General features: G+C 47.4%; 1 protein-coding gene across 5 annotated transcripts in view; it reads left to right on the top strand.

Annotated features, from left to right (window-relative positions):
* The first annotated feature begins 3,612 nt into the window (after positions 1–3,612).
* The window catches only part of HECTD4 (HECT domain E3 ubiquitin protein ligase 4), a 200,482-nt gene continuing 185,102 nt past the window's right edge, over positions 3,613–18,992 (top strand). For all 5 annotated transcript variants that reach the window (XM_029055452.1, XM_029055434.1, XM_029055443.1 and 2 more), the window contains exon 1: positions 3,613–3,807. In XM_029055452.1, coding sequence (XP_028911285.1) covers positions 3,628–3,807 — 180 coding nt within the window. In that variant the 5' untranslated portion in view covers positions 3,613–3,627. The remainder of the gene's footprint in view (positions 3,808–18,992) is intronic.

Here is an 18,992-nt window from a genome sequence, read left to right as displayed (position 1 = left end):
CTACTAAGCACTTGGAATACACAATTTGGCAACAGAAAGAGACAATCCCTGCCCAATGACGGGCTTACAGTCTAATCGGATAATCAGACAGTGTCTGCGTCCCCCGTTAAACTGAATACCCCTTGACGGCAGGGCAGCAGCGTGGCTGAGTGGAAAGAGCACGGGCTTTGGAGTCAGCGGTCACGGGTTCAGATCCCGGCTCGGCCACTCGTCAGCAGTGTGACTTTGGGCAAGTCACTTAACTTCTCGGTCTCAGTTACCTCATCTGTAAAATGGGGATTAAGACTGTGAGCCCCACGTGGGACAACCTGATTCCCCTGTGTCTACCCCAGGGCTTGGAACAGTGCTCGGCACATAGTAAGCACTTAACAAATACCAACATTATTATTATTAACTTACTCAGTTGGGTGCTCCCAAGTGCTTAGTACAGAGCCTTAGTACAGTGCTCTGCACACAGTTAGCGCTCAGTAAATACAATTGATTGTATGAATGAAAGCCAGTCCTACAAGTAAGTGCTCAGCACATATCGCCAATTAGTTAATTGACTCCCTGTCCCACATGGGGCGTACAGTCTGAGAAGTAGGGAGAGCAGATAATTTGTTTCCATTTTATAGATGAGGAAACTGAGGCATAAAGTGTTTTATGAAGCTTGCCCAAGTTAACTCAGAAAGCCAGTTGAAGGGCTGGGATTTGAACTTGCATCATCGAACTCAGGGCTACGGTCTTTCCAGTAGGCCATGAAAGCGCTGTACATAAATCTGCGACTCTGTGATATCATAATAATTATGGTATTTGTCAAGTGCTCACCATGTACCAAGCACCACCATATGTGCATACCGATAAATTAGTATAAATCATTTATTTATATTGGTGTCCGTTTCCCCTTCTAGACTGCAAGCTCATTGTGGGCAGGGAGTATTTCTGCCAACTCGGTTGCATTGTACTCTCCCAAGAGTTTAGTACAGTGCTCTAGTAAGTACTCAGTAAATACCCTGGATGCTAATTACGATACAAGATTGGAGAATTTTGCCCAGATTTGCCAAAAGTGAGAAATTAAGGTGGCTATTCGAACGCTGCACGATTGGTTTCAAGGGAGGAAGATTAGGAATTGAGTGACAAGAAAAGTAGGGAGGTTGAGCGGAGCGTGGCGACAGAAAAGAGACGAGGACAGAGGGGGTCCTTGGGAAGCTGCGTGGCCTAGTGGAAAGAGCACAGGCCTGGGAGTCAGAAGGACCTGAGTTCGAATCCCACCTCCACCACCTGTGTACTTTGTGACCTCGGGCAAGTCACTTCTCTCCTCTGGGCCTCAGCTCCCTCAACTGTAAAATGGGAATGAAGACTGCAAGCCCCAAGTGGGACATGGACTATCTAATAACGACGGTAGTCGTAATCACTGAGGTGGTTACAAGCAAATCGGGTTGGATGCAGTCCTTGCCCCGTGTGGGGTTCCCAGTCTCTATTCCCCATCTTATAGACGAGGCGCAGAGAAGTGAAGCGACTTGCTCAAGGCCACCCAGCAGACAAGCGGCAGAGTCAGGATTAGAACCCATGACCTTCTGACCTCCAGGCCCGTGCTCTATCCACTGCCCCATGCTGTTTCTCAGCTTATCCAGCCTGATTAGCTTGTATCCGCCCCGGTGCTTAGTACAGTGCCTGGCACATAGTAAATGCTTAACAAAGACCACCGAAAAGAGAAAAGCGGAAAGAGCGCAGGCTTGGGAGTCGGAGGTCGTGGGTTCTAATCCCCACTCGGTTTGTCAGCTGTGTGACTTGGGACGGGTCACTCAACTTCTCTGGGCCTCATTTTGCCTGTTTACTTTTTTCCGCCTGTTTGTTTCTGCCCGTTTACTTGTTTTTGCCTGTTTATTCGTTTTGATGTCCGTCTCCTTCCTTCTAGACTGTAAACGTGGTGTGGGCAGGGAGCGCCTCTCTTTATTGCTGAATTGTACTTTCCAAGTGCTTAGTCCAGTGCTCTGCACAGAGTAAGCGCTCAATAAATACGATTGGATGAATGAATAAAATGGGGATTAAGACAGTGAGCCCCAAGTGGGACCAGCTGATGACCTTGCATCTACCCCAGCGCTCAGTGCTCGGCACAGAGCGAGCGTTTAACGAACACCACTGAGAAGAGAAGAGGATGGGGAAGGAATGCGGCTCAATGGGAAGAGCCCGGACTTCGGAGTCAGAGGTCGTGGGTTCTAATCCAGGCTCCGCCGCTGGTCAAATGTGTGACCTTGGGCAAGTCACTTCACTTCCTCTGTGCCTCAGCTGCCTCATCTGCAAAATGGGGATGAAGACTGGGAGCCTCACGTGGGGACAACCTGATTACCTTGTATCTCCCCCAGCGCTTGGAACAGTGCTCTGCACAGAGTAAGCGCTTAACAAATACCAACATTATTATTACCTTAGTACTTAGAACAGTGCTTGGCACATAGTAAGTGCTTAACAAATTCCATCATCATTATTATTATTGTTATTATCATTAAGGGAGTTAAGAGGCCTAAGGGGAGGGGCCCGAAGGAGGGGGCGGGACCCGAACCAGGGGGCGGGGCCAGATCGGAGGGCGGGACCGAGCAGGGGGCGGGGCCGGAGGAAGGGGGCGGGGCCTAGAGCAGGAGGGGCGGGTCTGGAGTTGGGGGCGGGGCTGGGGCAGGAGGCGGGGCTGGAGCGGGGGCGGGGACGGGAGCTGGGGGCGGGACCGAGCAGGGGGCGGGGCCGGAGCGGGAGGGGCGGGGCCGGAATAGGGGGCGGGGCCTGGAGCTGGGGCGGGGCCGGAGCAGGGGGAGGGGCCTGGAGCAGGAGGGGCGGGGCCGGAGGAGGGGGCGGGGCCGGAGCGGGAGGGGCGGGGCCTAGAGTAGGAGAGGGGGGGTTGAACAGGGGGCGGGGCCTGGAGCAGGGGGCGGGGCCGGAGCAGGGGGAGGGGCCTGGAGCAGGGGGAGGGGCCTGGAGCAGGAGGGGCGGGGCCGGAGCAGGGGGGCGGGGCGGGAGCAGGAGGGGCGGGTTTGGAGTAGGGGAGGAGCCTAGAGCGGGGGGGGGGGCGGGGCCTAGAGCAGGAGGGGCGGGGCCGGAGCCGGGGCGGGGCTTGGAGCCGGGGGGCGGGACCGGAGCCGGAGGGGCGGGGCCTCGCGGAGCAGGGGCGGGGCCGGAGCAACGGGGGCGGGGCAGGGGGCGGAGCCTAGAGCGGGGGCGGGCCCGGAGCAGGGGCGGGGCTTGGAGCCGGGGCGGGGCCCAGAGGAGGAGGGGCGGGGCTTGGAGCCGGGGCGGGGGCGGAGCCTAGAGGGGGGCGGGGCCTGTATTGTCCTCTTTCGCGCTGCATGCCGGGAGCCCCGCCTCCAACATGGCGCCTCACTGACAGTTGGCGGCCGAGAGGCGGAGGCGGCGGCGGCTCCGGCTGCGGCTCCGCGGGGCGGGCTGGCGGCCGGGGCCCGGGCTGGCTAGGGCGAGCGGCCGGCCGGGCCGAAGGGAGCGAGCTCGGCGCGCCGCCGCCGCGGCGGGAGGAGGAGGAGGAGGAGGAGCAGCAGCAGCAGCAGCAGGAGCGGGGCTCCGGGCTGCCATGGGCCGTTAGCGCCGGCCGCTCCTGGCCGCTCCTGGCCGCTCCTGGCCGGTCCTGAGGCTCCGGGCCGGGCCATGGGGTCTGCGGCGGCGGCGGCGGCGGCGGCGGCGGCGGCGGCGGCGGACTCTGCGCAGTGGCTGTCGGTGAAGGAGGAGACCATCTTCCTGCACGACGGGCTCATCCGGGTGACCGACCTGGCCGAGCTGCCCAGCGAGATCCTCGGGGGCCCGGAGCCCGCCGACACCGACCTGGAGGTCAGATCCCGCCTCTCCCCGGCCTCTCCCCGGCCTCCAGACCCCCTCCCCCTCCCCCTCCCCCTCCCGCTCGGCCCGGGGCTGCTTCCCTCGGGGCCCAATCGCCCGTTGCAAGCGCTTAGCACAGGGCTCTGCCCACCGGGGCCGCTCCCCGAACACCCTTCGATCGATACGTGAATGAATAACCCCCCTCCACCCCTACCCGGGGCCTCCACCCCCTCCCCCCGACTCGGATCTGGCCCCTCTTCCTTCCACTATTAACCGTCCGTTATTTTCATTAAATTGGATCAGAGGGATGATCTGAGGATTTATTATTATTATTTTCCAACCATTATCACTACCTGGATGGGCCGTGACGGCCTTCCCTCCCCCCTCCTTTCTCTCGTCGGCTCCATATGCCCAGGCAGGTCCCGTCCAGGGTGTTTTCTTTAAGTCTGCAGTTGGGCTTTTTTTTTTTTCGGGTTTTTTTTTGTGTTCTTTTTTTTCGTTCCCCCCCCCCCCCCCCCCCCACTTACCGGTTGGGGTTGGGTCGGGATGCAAATGTCGCCGATCTCCTCTGTCCAGTATTGTGCAGCCCATCGCAACCTTCCTCTCCCCTCCTTTTTGTGCCTTCTGTTGACATGGGGGGGGGGGGGTGTCTTTGTCAGAGAGATTTCTTGGAGCCTGCAAAACCGGATCGTGGGGCTCGTTGCCAGCAGGGAATGTGCCTGTCTGCTTTTTTTTATCACCCCCCCCCCCCCCGAGCGCTCAGTACAGTGCTTTGCGCACAGGGCCTCCACCCCACCGACATGGCCTCGCTTCCCTACACGTCAATCACCCGTTATTTTAATTAGACTGCATGGAAGGATGATTTGAGGGTTTATTATTTTTATTTTTAAACCATCATCATGACCTGGATGGGCCGTGACGGCCTTCCCTCCCCCCCGTTTCTCAAGTAGCCACCCCAGCGCTTAGTACAGTGCGTGGCGTAGAGGAAGGGCTTACCGAATAGCGTTATTATTGTAAATACGACTGCGTGGATGAATGAATGGACAGTTCAGCCCCAGCCACATCTCCCTGCAACGTAGAGTGCCCAGCGCTTAGAACAGTCCTTAGCGCATAGTAGACGCTTAGGAGATCCCAGGGTTATTATTTAGGACTTGGGGGAACCTCTGACCGAGAAGAGGGGGAGGTCGTCCAGAACCCAAGATCCATGACAGACTCTAAGCTCGTCGAGGGCAGGGATCGTATCGACCCACTCTTGTTGTGTTTTACTCCCCTAAGCGCTTAGTACAGTGCTCCGCGCCCAGTCAGCGCTCAATAAATACCACCGATTGAGGCGCAGCCGTCCCTGCAGCCCTGGCAACCACACTGTTCAGTTTTGGCAAGAGAAAACCAGAGGCGATTTTGCAAATATATGAACTTTTTGTGTAACCAAAGCAGCATTATTTGGAAAAGCACCCTTCATTTTTGACCAAATAGAGGGGGTGGATGCTGTCCATCGTTGACATCCACTCGATCTGCTAACTGGTCCTGCCTCTTTCCTCTCCCTTCCTCCCTTCTTCCTGGGGTGACATTTTGATATGTAGGTAGCACGGACTGGATGTGGTGAAATTTTTATTGTCACAAGCTCTCTTGGTAAGGCAGAAAGGGGATGTCTCCTCTGCTAGCTGTAAAAAAGAATGTAAGGAATCCTTTGTGTTTTGTGGGCCGAGTCCACTTGGCGAGGATTTAGAAATGACTTTTAAGCCCGTTAGTCTATACCTTTCTGAAAGTCGAGGAAGACCTAATTGCTATCTCAGAAATGAAAGAGAATGTTGGGGATAGTGACAATATTCAGGTGCGTTTCTCCCCGAAGTTATCGTCATTCTACCTTGGCAAAGCTATAGTTTTCCAGTAATAAAATCTTGCTTTCTCCCCCCCTTCCCCACCCTCCCCCAGAAAGGTGGTTTGAAAATTGACAAGCAGTTACTGAGGGGCAGAATTTTGGTTTTGCAGAAAACGTTTGGGTTTATTTACATTCAAATAATCAGTAGGCCAAAAAGAAAATTTACTCGTTGTAGCTTTTTTAAAAAACATTTGGCAAAGGCCTTTTGAATATCAATCAGTAGAACAAGAAGAGGATCTTAGGGGGCTTGGATACTTTTAACCTTGGTTGTGTATATGGCACTTGATTAGGAGAGTAGAATCTTTTAGATTATGGATTTATCCATTTGAAGGGGAGAGAAGTTGGTCGTTTTGGCCTAGTGTGTAAAAACCAGTGCTGATCTTATCCATTACAATGTGATTTATTGTCCAGCATTCCAGCTAGTCATTTGCCTATGGCTAGTACAAATTTACGGTTGGCAGTTGTAAAGAATGATGAATTAACTTTATTCTTTGTGGTATGGACTACAAAGGGGGAGTGTTGGGGGCTGGGAAGAGGAGCTGCTAAGCATTTTTTTTTGTGGGTTAGTAAATGTTTTGTGTATATTTGCAAGGCTGCTATCTACATATATGTGGAAAAGAGATTATAATTTTGCAAACAAATGGGTTGCTAGGGCATTTTTGACTTTCATATATGGGTACTATTCAGAGTATTTTAAAAAATTCTCCAAATGCAAAGAGAATTCAATGTCAACTTCCTCTCTTTTGTCGTTCGGAATGGGAGAAAAATATGTGGAGGCATTTTGCTTTCCATTCAGATTTTTTAAAAGTCTCCTGTGCACCCCTAAAGAGCACATAGCCAAGTCATTCATGCTTAAGGTCTTTGATTGCAGGCTTTCTCAGCTGTGGATACCTGGAGCAGAGAATGTGTTTGAAACTTTCTTTCAGTGAACCCAAGATGGCAGATTTTGTGTGTGAACAAAAATTCTTGGTTTAGAAATTGTCAGGTTTCCTAAAATGGACACCAGCACCTATTTATAAAAACCCATTGAAAAGAGGCAGTTAGTTGTTGGCAAAAAGAGAGAGTGTGCTGAAAAATATTTCATTGAGGTAAATTAAGGAATAAATAAAACCCTTAAAATGGTATATGGTGGTGCGTGGCAGTCTCTGGCTTTTGGAGGGCTCAAGTTGTTTCCCATCTCTTAATACATTTTTCCTCAGCGCATCTGTGAAGCAGGTGGGGCAGATGCTATTTCCCTCTTTTATGGACATGAAAATTGATGCATATGGGAGTTAAGTGACTTGCCAAGGTCACAGAGGAAATGGAGGAACCGTATATTTTAATTGATTTTTTTCTTGTTTTATTCATGGGCTCAAAAAATGTAGAGGATGCTAAACATTTTAATACTTAAGGACAAAAGGGGTAACCGGGACAGATGTGTGTAGGAGAGCTGTCATTCGTTTCGGAGTTGATCGCACAAGTTCTATTGCTGTGAATCCTCACGTATCCCAGTGGAAGTTTTTGAAATGAGTTTTGGGTTCATATTGACCTGTCAAGAGGGATACCCGCCCGCTCTCTGGTTAGAGCCATTCTTTTCAGAAAACTGAGATTTGAGTTGGGGAAGGTGGTCTTTTAAGCCCAAATCAGTAACTCCCTTTCCCATTCAATATCATCATGGAAGAGCTGGATTAATATTCCTTTGTATACATGGTAGTTTGAAGTCATGATTTCTGGGAGCTAGAAATATTAGTTCCCTGAAAATGTAACCTTTACAAATCTCTTACCCATTTAGCCTCTCCTTTTCCCTTTGTAAAATGAACAATCGTCTGTTCCCCACTTGGCATTACTGCTGGAAAGTTAAATGTGATGATGTAGTTAAAGCAGATTTACGTCTTTGAGAAGAAAGATGCTATTTAAAGCAATGGTGGCTGTCATCATCTCGGTGTTCTCCAGTTGGATGGCAGATTTGGACTAAATACGTGTCCCAAATTGGACTTGCGTTTTGGGTGAAGCAGTAGTTCGATCGTCTTGAGCGTTGGATTGTTGGGCAAAAATCTATCCGGAACAAGACTGGCTTTGAATTTTTTTTTTCCCAGGAAAATCCCAGCAGGAATGTTGGAGGCGGGTTTGGCGGAGCGAAAGCTCCTCAACGTAGCCAGCCAAAGCTCCTCATAGTACTCTTCTATCTCACTGGTTCTCAGTAGCTCCCTGCTTAGCAACTTCTTAGAATCTGGAGCCAGGCTTGGTCGATATGACTTAACTTGGGCTCCCTGGGGCCAGTCCAGCTTTGTGAATAGAACGGTAGAATTGACTATCATTTCATAATTATCTCTGGATATCTGGGTGTATTTATGGCACATCTGGAAATTTTATCCCACCCTGCGACTGTCCTAGTTATAGAAGATTTTTTTAGGTAGGAAAACAAAGCTTTTGGTAAATTTTCAGCTGCAAATCATGCTGAGCGGTCACATCGGATAGTCATGTATGCTGCAGTAATCTGGTGGCCTCATTCATTCTTTCATTTATTTCAGTTGTATTTATTGAGCGCTTACTCTGTGCCGAGCACTGTACTAAGCGCTTGGAAAGTACAATTCGGCCGCAGATAGAGGCGATCCGTACCCAGCAACGGGCTCAGTCTAGAAGCGGGGGAGACAGACATCAAAACAAAACAAGTAGATGGGCATCAATAGGATCAATATAAAAAATAGAATTATAAATATGTACACATAGACACAAGTGCTGTGGGGTGGGAAAGGGAGTAGAGCAGAGGGAGAGAGTCGGGGTGATAGGAAGAGCAGAGGAAAAGGGTGGCTCAGTCTGAGAAGGCCTCCTGGAGGAGTTGAGTCTCCATACGTGCCTTTTGTCCCTGGCCTCAGTGTTTCTGGTAGGCACTGTGTGACAGAAGATTTAGGTAGTTGTCCTCCTCAGTGCTGCAAACCATTTTATTTGCCCTCATCTGGTTCCAATGAGTCACTTTTGAAGGCAAAATGGTGGGGGTGGGTCAGTTTTAAGATGTTGGTTTAATCGATTGATAGCTTTCCATAACAAAAGTAAATAAGAGATTAGCCATAAGAGCTGAAGAAATCTTCCATGTAGGGAGTACTTCTCCTTGCCATGCCTTATGTTTTGGCAGAACGAAGCGCTCTGCAAGCCAGCCAGCCAGTTTCAAACCTAGATGATATATTCAACCGAGAGCAGGAAGAACCAGAACCTAGAAATGTCGGTTGAGCAGAACTTTGGCAATTTGAGAGATTGAAACATGTTCTCTCCGAGCTCTGTCACCTGGTTTCAGAGATTCAGCTCTTGTTCCTAGATCCCCGTTCCCTTTTCATCCAGTTATACACAGATTCCAGCTCCATTTCCATATCGAGGCGGGAGGAGGGCAGGGCTTCTTGTTTGACGATGGTCTGGGGACTCTGCCAACGTCCAGAGCCAGAGCTCTGCGGGCAGAGCGCAGAAATATGTTTGGCTCCTGAGTTGTTCTGGTGCACAGCAGTTGGAATGCAGGGGGACTTTGTAACCAGATTTCCATAATACTTGCTAACCCTAAAAATGCTAATTAAATGGGCAGTTCCTCAGTTTTATGGCACGTGTCAAAAAAAAAAAAAAAAAGCAAAACTAGAATTTAAGGTGGCTGGGTATTTGCTCTTCTGAAAGTTTACTATGAGGTAATCCTAATTTCCTGACCTACCCTTATCTCCACTCAGCAGGTTTGCAGAATAACTGGCGCAGAAGGCTACTCTGTGGTAGGAAGGAATTTATGGTTTATTGCTCCTGTGGACCAGTTGGATCCCTTGAGTTTCACCTCAGAATTGCACTTGGCCGAATTACCAGGTCTGAGCCTCGCATGTAGCAATAGAAGAATTAAGGATGAAGAGCAGATAATCTTATGATTTAATGTGTGCATTTATTACTGGCAGATAACCATGAATACAACATTGAGGTTAAGTTTTAGACCCACAAAGATAACGTTCTATTTTAGAGTCTGTTACTTATGCGGACTCGGTTATCCGGTAAGGCAGAGGTGACCGTGTCTTGGGACGGTCTAGGAAACTTATCTTTTGCCTCCATGTACGATGCCGCTTACTGATTTTTTTTTTGAGGGGGGGCAGTTTTCAAAAAATGAAAATATTCAAGGACCATCTGCGGTCTTGAGGCATTATCTTCAAAACATCAGTAGATTCTTAAAAAGGTGGCACCTTTCTCCACCTCTTCCCCTGCTTGCTTAGAGTGGGTGTTAAAAGAGTTGGAGTATTTAAACTAGAGAAGAGAAAGCTGAGGAAAGATAAGATAGTTGTCCTGTATAGGAAGGTATACTCTCTGTTGAGGTTTTTAAGAATAAAGGGTTGATGGTTGCCCTGCCAGAAAGGGTGGAGTATCCTAGCGGGGTCTCTGATGAGGGGTTAAAAGGTGGAAGGTCCATTCTTAAACCTCTCCAATTCCTCCAATTCTCTGCCACCCGTCTCTCACCCCTTCCAGCGGTACTCCGGCTAGCCCAGACACGAGGCCACTTTATTCCAGGAGAGCGGGATTCCGGGCAGCAGGGAATGGGCGACTTGGTCGGGGGGCTGCCCCCCTGCCCCCCTTAGACTCTAAGCTCCTTGTGGACAGGGAATAATAATAATTATGGTATTTGTTAAGTGCTTACTATGTGCAGAGTACTGTTCTAAGTGCTGGGGTAGATAGAGGGTAATCAGAATGTCCCACATGGGGCTCACATTTTTTAATCCCCATTTCTATACATGAGGTAACTGAGGCACAGAGAAGTGAAGTGACTTGCCCAAGGTCACACAGCAGACAAGTGGCGGGGTCGGGATTAGAACCCACGACCTCTGACTCCCAAGCCCGGGCTCTTTCCACTAAGCGACGCTGCTTCTCTAAGGGAATGTGTCTGTTCGTTCAACAGTATTTATTGAGCGCTTACGATGTGCAGAGCACTGTTCTAAGCACTGGGGTAGACACAGGGGAATCAGGTTGTCCCACGTGGGGCTCACAGTCTTAATCCCCATTTTACAGATGAGGGAACTGAGGCCCGGAGAAGTGAAGTGACTTGCCCACAGTCACACAGCTGACAAGTGGCAGAGTGGGGATTCGAACCCATGACCTCTGACTCCAAAGCCCGTGCTCTTTCCACCGAGCCACGCTTGGAGTATACAATTCGGCAACAGATAGAGACCATCCCTGCCCAGTGACGGGCTCACAGTCTAAACGGGGGAGACAGACGGCAGAGCAAAGCAGGACAGAACAGAACTAAGCACTTACTATCTGCCAACTGCTTTGTAAAGCACTGGTGTAGATACAAGGTAAAAGAGATACATCAGAGAAGCTGTGTGGCCTCCTGGAAACAGCTCAGGACTGGGAGTTATAGTGTTATGTATTTTGTACTCTCCCAAGCGCTTAGTACAGTGCTCTGCATCCAGTAGGCGCTCAATAAATACCACTGACTGACCTACTAGAGTCCTGCTCGCCCCGCAGGGGAGAGCCTGCAAGAAAATTGAGTTGTTCGAATTAGTCTGATGTGAGGGAAGGCCTTGATGTACAGGGAAGCAGCATGGCTCAGTGGAAAGAGCACGGGCTGAGGAGTCAGAGGTCATGGGTTCTAATCGTGGCTCCACCACTTGTCAGCTGTGTGACTTCGGGGAGGTCAGTCTGTAAAATGGGGATTAAGATGTGAGGCCCGTGTGGTACAGGCTGATGACCTTGTATCCCTTCCAGCGCTTAGAACAGTGCCTGGCACGTAATAAGCGCTTAACAAATACCATTATTATTAGTATTATTATTACAACAGAGCCTGGAGGTACAACAGTCGATGGCATTTATTGAGCACTTACTGTGTGCAGAGGACTGTACTAAGCACTTTGGAGAGTGGCTCATAGATATGATACCTGCCCACAAGTAGTTTGCAATCTACAGGGGGAGGGAGACACTAAAATTGGCTAGGGTCAGGGGAAAGGCAGGAAAAGGACAGACTAAATGATCTCTTGATCATGTCAGGCCAGTGCTTCTGGTTGGAAACACTTGGCATTACATAATTGTCTTGTCTTACGCTGTCGAGTCGCCTCTGACCTATAGCGACACCATGGACACAACTCTCCCAAAACGCCCCACCTCCATCTGCAATCGTTTTGGTGGTGGATCCAGAGAGTTTTCTTGGTAAAAATACGGAAGCTGCCTCCTTCCACGCAGTAAACTTGAGTCTCCGCCCTCGCCTCTCTCTCATGCCACTGCTGCCCAGCACAGGGGAGTTTTGACTTGCTTTGATTGCCTTCCGCTCGCTACCCACTGCCCAAGCTAGGAATGGAATGGGTATACCTCTGCTAGACTCCCCCTCCCATAGCCAAGACTGGTAAAGAACTGGAAACTCTCCCGGGGCGACCCTGAGAGGGGTGACATTCCACATAGAGTAATAAAATGGGAGCTGCCAGTTCTAAATGCCATTTTTTTCCCTATTGCCATACAAATTATTTCCTAACACCTCTTGAGAACTTTGGAGGACCAGATTCTATAGATGGTACTTTTTTGTTTCCTTTTTCATTTTCTTCTGTAACCCTGTTAACAGATTCATTCATTCAGTTGTATTTGTTGAGCGCTTACTGTGTGCAAAGCACTGTACTAAGCGCTGGGGAGACTACAATGCAGCAATACACAGAGTCTACAAAAGGGAAGAAAAATGGAAAATTTTCCCTTGTTAAAATGAAAACAAAGAGCACTTCAAAAAAGACCTAAATTGAGTATAAAACCACCCATTCTGTTGCCAGTTTTTAAAAATCACCCATCAGAGAAGCGTTAGCTAGGCGAGGTTTCCTTGATTGACCCTACTTCTAGTGATTACTGTTGCCTCTCCTCCTAGATATTCCCTCTCTGCTCATCAGCAGGCCTAATTTATGCATTTAAATGTAAAAGTCAGGTTTCCTTTCCCACTGTAATTTCTATACTGCATTCTTCCTCTTGCATCATATATTGTGCAGTTAAGTCAAAATATGTTTTCCCCATATGTAAGTCACGTGGAGTTTAAATTTGAAAAGAAATCATAATCTGCTGAAGCCACTCTTTTCCCATTAAAGTTCTCAGTTCATTGAAAATTTTGGCATTTTTTGCCTTCTGGTGGGAAAGTGGGTCATCTGAAGCTCGAGAAATAACTTGACTCACTTTATTTCAGTGCCTTTTAATGGTAATGCCTAATTGTTTTAAGCAGGTGGCTTCAAGCGATAGCACCTACCGTCCCTGGAGAGAATACATCTATCCTGAATAAAAACATCTGAAATGTATTTTATCTGCAGTTTCAATATCTAGGGCTATCAATGTTCCTTTGAATTCCCTCTCCCCCACTTCTACGTGGTTGTTTAAAAGAGGCTCTTCCTCCCCAAATCTCTTCCTTCATTTGTAGTGTGAAAGCGAATTCTAGTCTCGGAGGTACCCTCAATCGAAGTTCCAGAAAGTGGTTCAAATGTAGACTTCAAAAGATTATGTAAATTGGTAAACCAGCCCATCTTTGGGGACAGAGGCTGTGAAAGATTGAGGTAGATGGAGATTGAGGATTAGGTGGTGATCTCTAGCGGACCTCTAGGCTCTAAACTTGCTGCGGCCAAGGAATGTATCGGCCAACTCTGTTCAGTTGCAGTCTCCCAAGTGCTTAGTACAGTCCTCTGCACCTAGGTGCTCAGTACATTCCATTGTTTGATTGAACTGGATCTATTTATAAGGAATACTAAGGCCCCAAGAAAGGGACTCCTTCTTTTAGCAGTCTTACTTCAGGTGGCTACAATTAAAGTTTCCGTTCTTTCTAGTTGAGAGCTTCTTCCAGGGCTTCAAGTTGCTTCTGGAAGTGGTAGGGGCTCCGGGATGAAAGAAAGTAAATCCAAAGATGTAAATGTACCTCTAAAAGTGTCTAAATTTTAATAAAAGACTATGCTGTGCCGGTGAAGGAGTATGGAAAAATAGTGGGGGAAAGTCTTTTTTAAAATTTTGCTTAGAGTTCACCAATAAATATTATTATTTCCAAAATACTATGGTGAATAACTTTATAAATTCTAATATTGATGTTTTGGGCGTCTCTAGAAATTTAGTGTAATTAGTAAGCGTTAAAGGTGGATAATGATATCCATTTAAAGACACGTCCTTTCAGAAATTTAAAAAAAAGTCTTTTTAATAACGATGGTATTTATTAAGATGTTACAGTCTGCCAAGCATTGGGCTAAGCACTGGGGTAGATAAGATGATCATTCAATAGTATTGAGCCCAAGGCACTGTACTAAGGCCTTGGGAGAGTACAATAGAATCGGTAGACACAATCCCTGCCCACAATCTAGTGGAGGACACAGATATCAAGATACATTTTATATTTATGATACATTGTTATATTTATCGAGCGCTCACTGTGTACAGAACACTGTACTGTGCGCTTAGGAGAGTACAATACAACAATAAACAGACACATTCCCTTCCCAGAACGAGCTCACAGTCTAGAGCGGGGGAGGCAGACATCTTGTCTGTCCGTCTGCCCCGATTAGACCGTAAGCCCGTCAAAGGGCAGGGACTGTCTCTATCTGTTACCGATTTGACCATTCCAAGCGCTTAGTACAATGCTCTGCACTTAGTAAGCGCTCAATAAATACTATTGAATGAATGAATAAATTACAGATGCGTACATAAGTGCTGTGGGCTGGGAGGGGGAAGAATAAAGGGAGCAAGTCAAGGCAACACAGAAGGGAATGAGAGAAGAGGAAAGCGGGGGGCTTAGTCTGGGAAGGCCTCTTGGAGGAGATGTCCCTCCAATAAGGCTTTGAAGAGGGGAGAATAACGGTCGGATCTGAGGAGGGAGGGCGTTCTAAATTGCAGGTAGGGAAAGCAGCAAAGTCAGAGTGGACACAGTCCCTGTCTGTAAGCAGGCTTATAGCCTAAGAGGGAGTTGTATAGAGGTAGAAATGAAGGCCTGGAGATAAGTGACTTGCTCAAAGTCACACGGCAGGCAGGTGGTGGAGCTGGGATTAGAACCCAGGTCTCCTGATTTTCAGACCTGAGCTCTTTCCAACTAGAAACGTTTCTCAGAAACGAAAGCAAGGCATTCAGATATTGCCCTGCAGGAGCTTGCCATCTAATGGGGTTGACAGACCAAAGTTATTTTTAAATTATGGGGACAGGAGGAGGAGCAGGCCTATAACAGGAAATAATGCAAATCTATCAGGATGAAATAGCTGAATAAATTGAATATAAAAATAAATATACAAATGAAGTGTACATAGACATAAAAGGGTTAAGGAGAAGTGCTGAAATAAGGAATTAAATATATAGGTTCTATGGGTGGCGTTGGGTAGATGTCATTGAGGTGTTGAGAATTAATCAGAAGCAGCGTGGCTTAGTGAAAGGAGCATGGGCTTGGGAGTCAGAGGACGTGGGTTGTAATCCCGGCTCTGCCCCTTGTCTGCTGTGTGACCTTGGGCAAGGCACTTAACTTCTCTGTACCTCAGTTACCTCATCTGTAAAATGGGGATTAAGACTGTGAGCCCCATGTGGGACAACCTGATTAGCTTGTATCTACCCCAGTTCTTAGAACAGTGCTTGGCACATAGTAAGTGCTTAACAAATATCATCATCATCATCATCATTATTATTATTATTATTATTATTACCATCTTGGAGGGAGTCCAGATTTTAGGGTATTGAAGCTGAGCGGATTCTGGGGTCTGGTGGATCTTGCAATTCATAGTAAATGACTCAGATTCGTTTGCTCAGTCATTGATATTTGAGTGTTTACTATGTGCAGAGCACTGAACTAAGCACTTGGGAGAGTAAAGTGCAAAAGACTTAGCGGACCCGTTCTCTGTCCCCACATTTTAAGAATAGGAATGTTCATGATTCAATAACAAAACCTGGCATCCCCTTTTAGATTTGAAATATCATGACAAAGTGTTTTGGAGAGGTAGAATTTTCCATTTAAAGTATATTTTAAAAAGCCCTGAATTTATTTAAATGCAGTTACCACAAATCAAGGAATGAGAAGCTTTGGAAATGTGCTGAGGTCTTACAAAATGTTCGTTTTGGGATATTCCATTTAATGAGGGTAACAATATTCACACCATCTAACGTTCAGCTTGCTAAAAATTTCGCTTCGACATCGTTATTGGATGTCCCTGATAAAGCCATGCAGGGATTTTTAAGGCATTGAATTCTCTAACTCAGTGCTGACCTCCCTGCCCGAGATCTGTTGGTAGAAACCAGGGCTGCTGACAGCTGGAACAAGTGGACGGCAGCCATACTGGCCAGATCTTGCTGTTTGCTCGTTAAAAAAGACCGGGATTGCGGGAGAGGACAACTGAAAGCCAGAAAAGGAGTTTGCTGTCTTTTGGCATTTGACTCTGCTCATCTCTAGAACGTAAGCTCACTGTGGGCTTGGGAAATACCGTAAATATTATTATTAATATGTCTACCGACTTTGTCCTACTGAGCTCTCCCAAGCCCTTAGTACAGTGCTCTGTACACAGCAAGCGTTCAGTAAATACCATTGACTGATTTGTAAGCTGCACCCGTACTTTCTCTTTCCCTCCCCCCAAAACTGCAGAGTGGTCCTCTTTCCCAGGTAGAAATGCCTGTTTGATAAAGATGTGATTTTAGGAGGGCTTTGAAGGTGGTTCAAAATTTCATTTTTTAGATACTTGTCTGTGACATCAAATAAAAGGATAGCATTTTAAGTCCAAAACAATTTTTGAAAAACACCTAATTTGGTAAGCAGGTTTTAACGGCAAGGATTCTAATTACGTTGGACTATGTTCCTGCTTTGCCTCCACCTCAACGTGACCGTGGTCATAGGGGAATTACATCATATCTTTAGAGTCAGCGGGAAGAGTGAGAGAATTTAATGCGTTTTGTTTAGGATTCTCTGGATTGTGAAACCAGATCCTAGTTCTTTGATGACTCTTAGGAAGAGTGTGCCTCTTCTTAACCATAGAGTGTTTTTGAATCACTGATTCAGCAGGCCCAAGCTAGTTGGAAATGGTTTGCTGTTTTTAGCTGTGAGTGACATTTCAAAGCTTTCCCAGTTCTGTGCTAACATTTAATAATGTGGTTGACCTTTTTTATTTTCTGGCCACGCTTCTTGGTTTTACTCTTAAAGGGTGAAATATTTCGCAGGATCAGTAATTCCAGTCCTCATTCCATTCTGAACCTTGTAAAATCCCACCTATGTCAACCACTCTCTGGACAGCATCACCTCTTGGAAGCTGATTCTTCATTTTGAACTTTTTAGGCATTTATTGTTTCACCATTCATTCATTCATTCATTCAATAGTATTTATTGAGCGCTTACTATGTGCAGAGCACTGTACTAAGCGCTTGGGATGAACAAGTCGGCAACAGATAGAGACAGTCCCTGCCGTTTGACGGGCTTACAGTCTAATCGGGGGAGGCCCATGGCATTTCATACATATGTATAATATATTTATTTATATTAATTTCTGTCTCTCCCCCAAGACTGTAAGGTCATTATGGCGGGGAATTTGTCAGTTATATTGGGTGCAGAGCACTGTACTAAGTGCTTGGGTGAATACAATGCAACAATAAACAGACACATTCCCTGTCCAGAACGAACTCACAGTCTAGAGGGGGAGGCAGACATTAAACAAATTACACATATGTGCATAAGTACTGTCGGTCTGTGGGGGGATGAATAAAGGGAGCAAGTTAGAACAACACAGAAGGAAGTGGTAGAAGAGGAAAGGAGGGCTTAATCTGGGAAGGTTTCGTGGAGGAGATGTGCCTTCAACTAATCTCCCCACCTTCAAAGCCTTATTGGAGGAAATGTGCCTTCAATAAGGTTTGAAAGGTGGGGAGATTAATTGTCAGATATGAGGAGGGAGGGCATTCCAGGGCAGAGGCAGGAGGTGGGTGAGAGGTCAGGGGTGAGATAAACGAGATGGAGGTACAGTGAGAAAGTTGGCATTAGAGGGGTGAAGCTTGCGAGCTGGGTTGTAGTAGGACAGTAGCGAGGTGAAGCAGGAGGGGGCAAGGTGATTGAATGCTTTAAAGCCAGTGATGAGGAGTTTTTGTTTGATGCAGAGGTGGTTGGACAACTACTGGAATTTCTTGAGGAGTGGGGAAACATGGCCTGAACGTTTTTGTAGAAAAATGATCCGGACAGCAGAACGAAGGATGGACTGGAGCGTGGAGACACGGTCAGCAAGGAGGCCGATACGGTAGTCAAGGCAGGATAGGATAAGTGATTGGAGTAACACGTTAGCGGTTTGGATGGAGAGGAAAGGGTGGATTTTAGCGATGTTGTAAGTGTCGAACCGACAACATTTAGTGATGGAATAAGATGGACAGCATGAGTGAGGTGGACCAACCGTAATCAAGACCTGAAGTATTTTTCAGCTTGGGTCTGCCAGGTAACAGAGAATACTGTTTTGCATAAGGTCATATGGGGCCAAATTGAAGTGTTGATTTGTCGCTGGGTGATGAATGATTATGAGCTAATTCACATTAGAAGTAGACATTATTTATGGTTGGGTGTGTTGGGGTTTACCTGCCCGACACGATTTGCTTGTACCCACCCCAACGCTTAGTACGGGGCCTGTCACAAAGGAAGTGCTTAACCAATGCCGTAATTATTATTATTATTCTTAGAATTTAAAATTGGAGGGAAGGCTGTGGTGTGAGGGTAAAATAGGAGTTGTCAGGTAAATTGGTTATTACGTATTGCATTTTGTAATGCTTATGTTGGCCAAACCACTGGGGAAAGGTGCAAGATAATAATTCGATCCTGGTCTCTCATCCACAGGAAGCTCCTGGTGGAAAAGGGCAACTGGGAGAACCTGGAGACTGACGCACAAGGAAGGAATTCAGGCAGCCATTGCTTTAAAATGTTTCGGATTATTACCGAGGGCCCTTACGGTGTTTCTAGATGTGCATCCTGTTTCATCTGTACAACATGTGGTTTTGCACTTTACAACGCTGGCCTTCCTTACTGCACTAACTCCAGGGATATGGCAGTGAGGAGGGGCATATGGAAGCCATGGGAAATGGGGAGGCAATTTTTATAGCTGCAATGAGGCCAGAGGGGAGATAAGGAAGGCAAAAGTCTAAAGAGCACAGAAGAGACCAGAGAGTGGGAGTTGAGAGAAGATATTCTGATTGCCTGGCAGGGACACCAAGGAAGAGGAAGAAGTTCACAGCTCCTCTATCACGGAGTCTCTGTGACTCAATGTAAGTGCATTTATGGAGCTATATTACACATCCAAAGCTCGAGTAGAGAATTCTAGGTAATTTTGGTAAGATCGGGCTCCTGGTCTTGGTTTAGTAACCAATCCTCCATTTATAACATCGGTCCTGAAGGGGAATTTTTCCG

Source organism: Ornithorhynchus anatinus, chromosome 2 (assembly GCF_004115215.2).
Source record: "Ornithorhynchus anatinus isolate Pmale09 chromosome 2, mOrnAna1.pri.v4, whole genome shotgun sequence".
In the NCBI taxonomy this organism is placed as follows: Eukaryota; Metazoa; Chordata; class Mammalia; order Monotremata; family Ornithorhynchidae; genus Ornithorhynchus; species Ornithorhynchus anatinus.
This window is presented reverse-complemented; position numbering and strand designations above follow the sequence as displayed.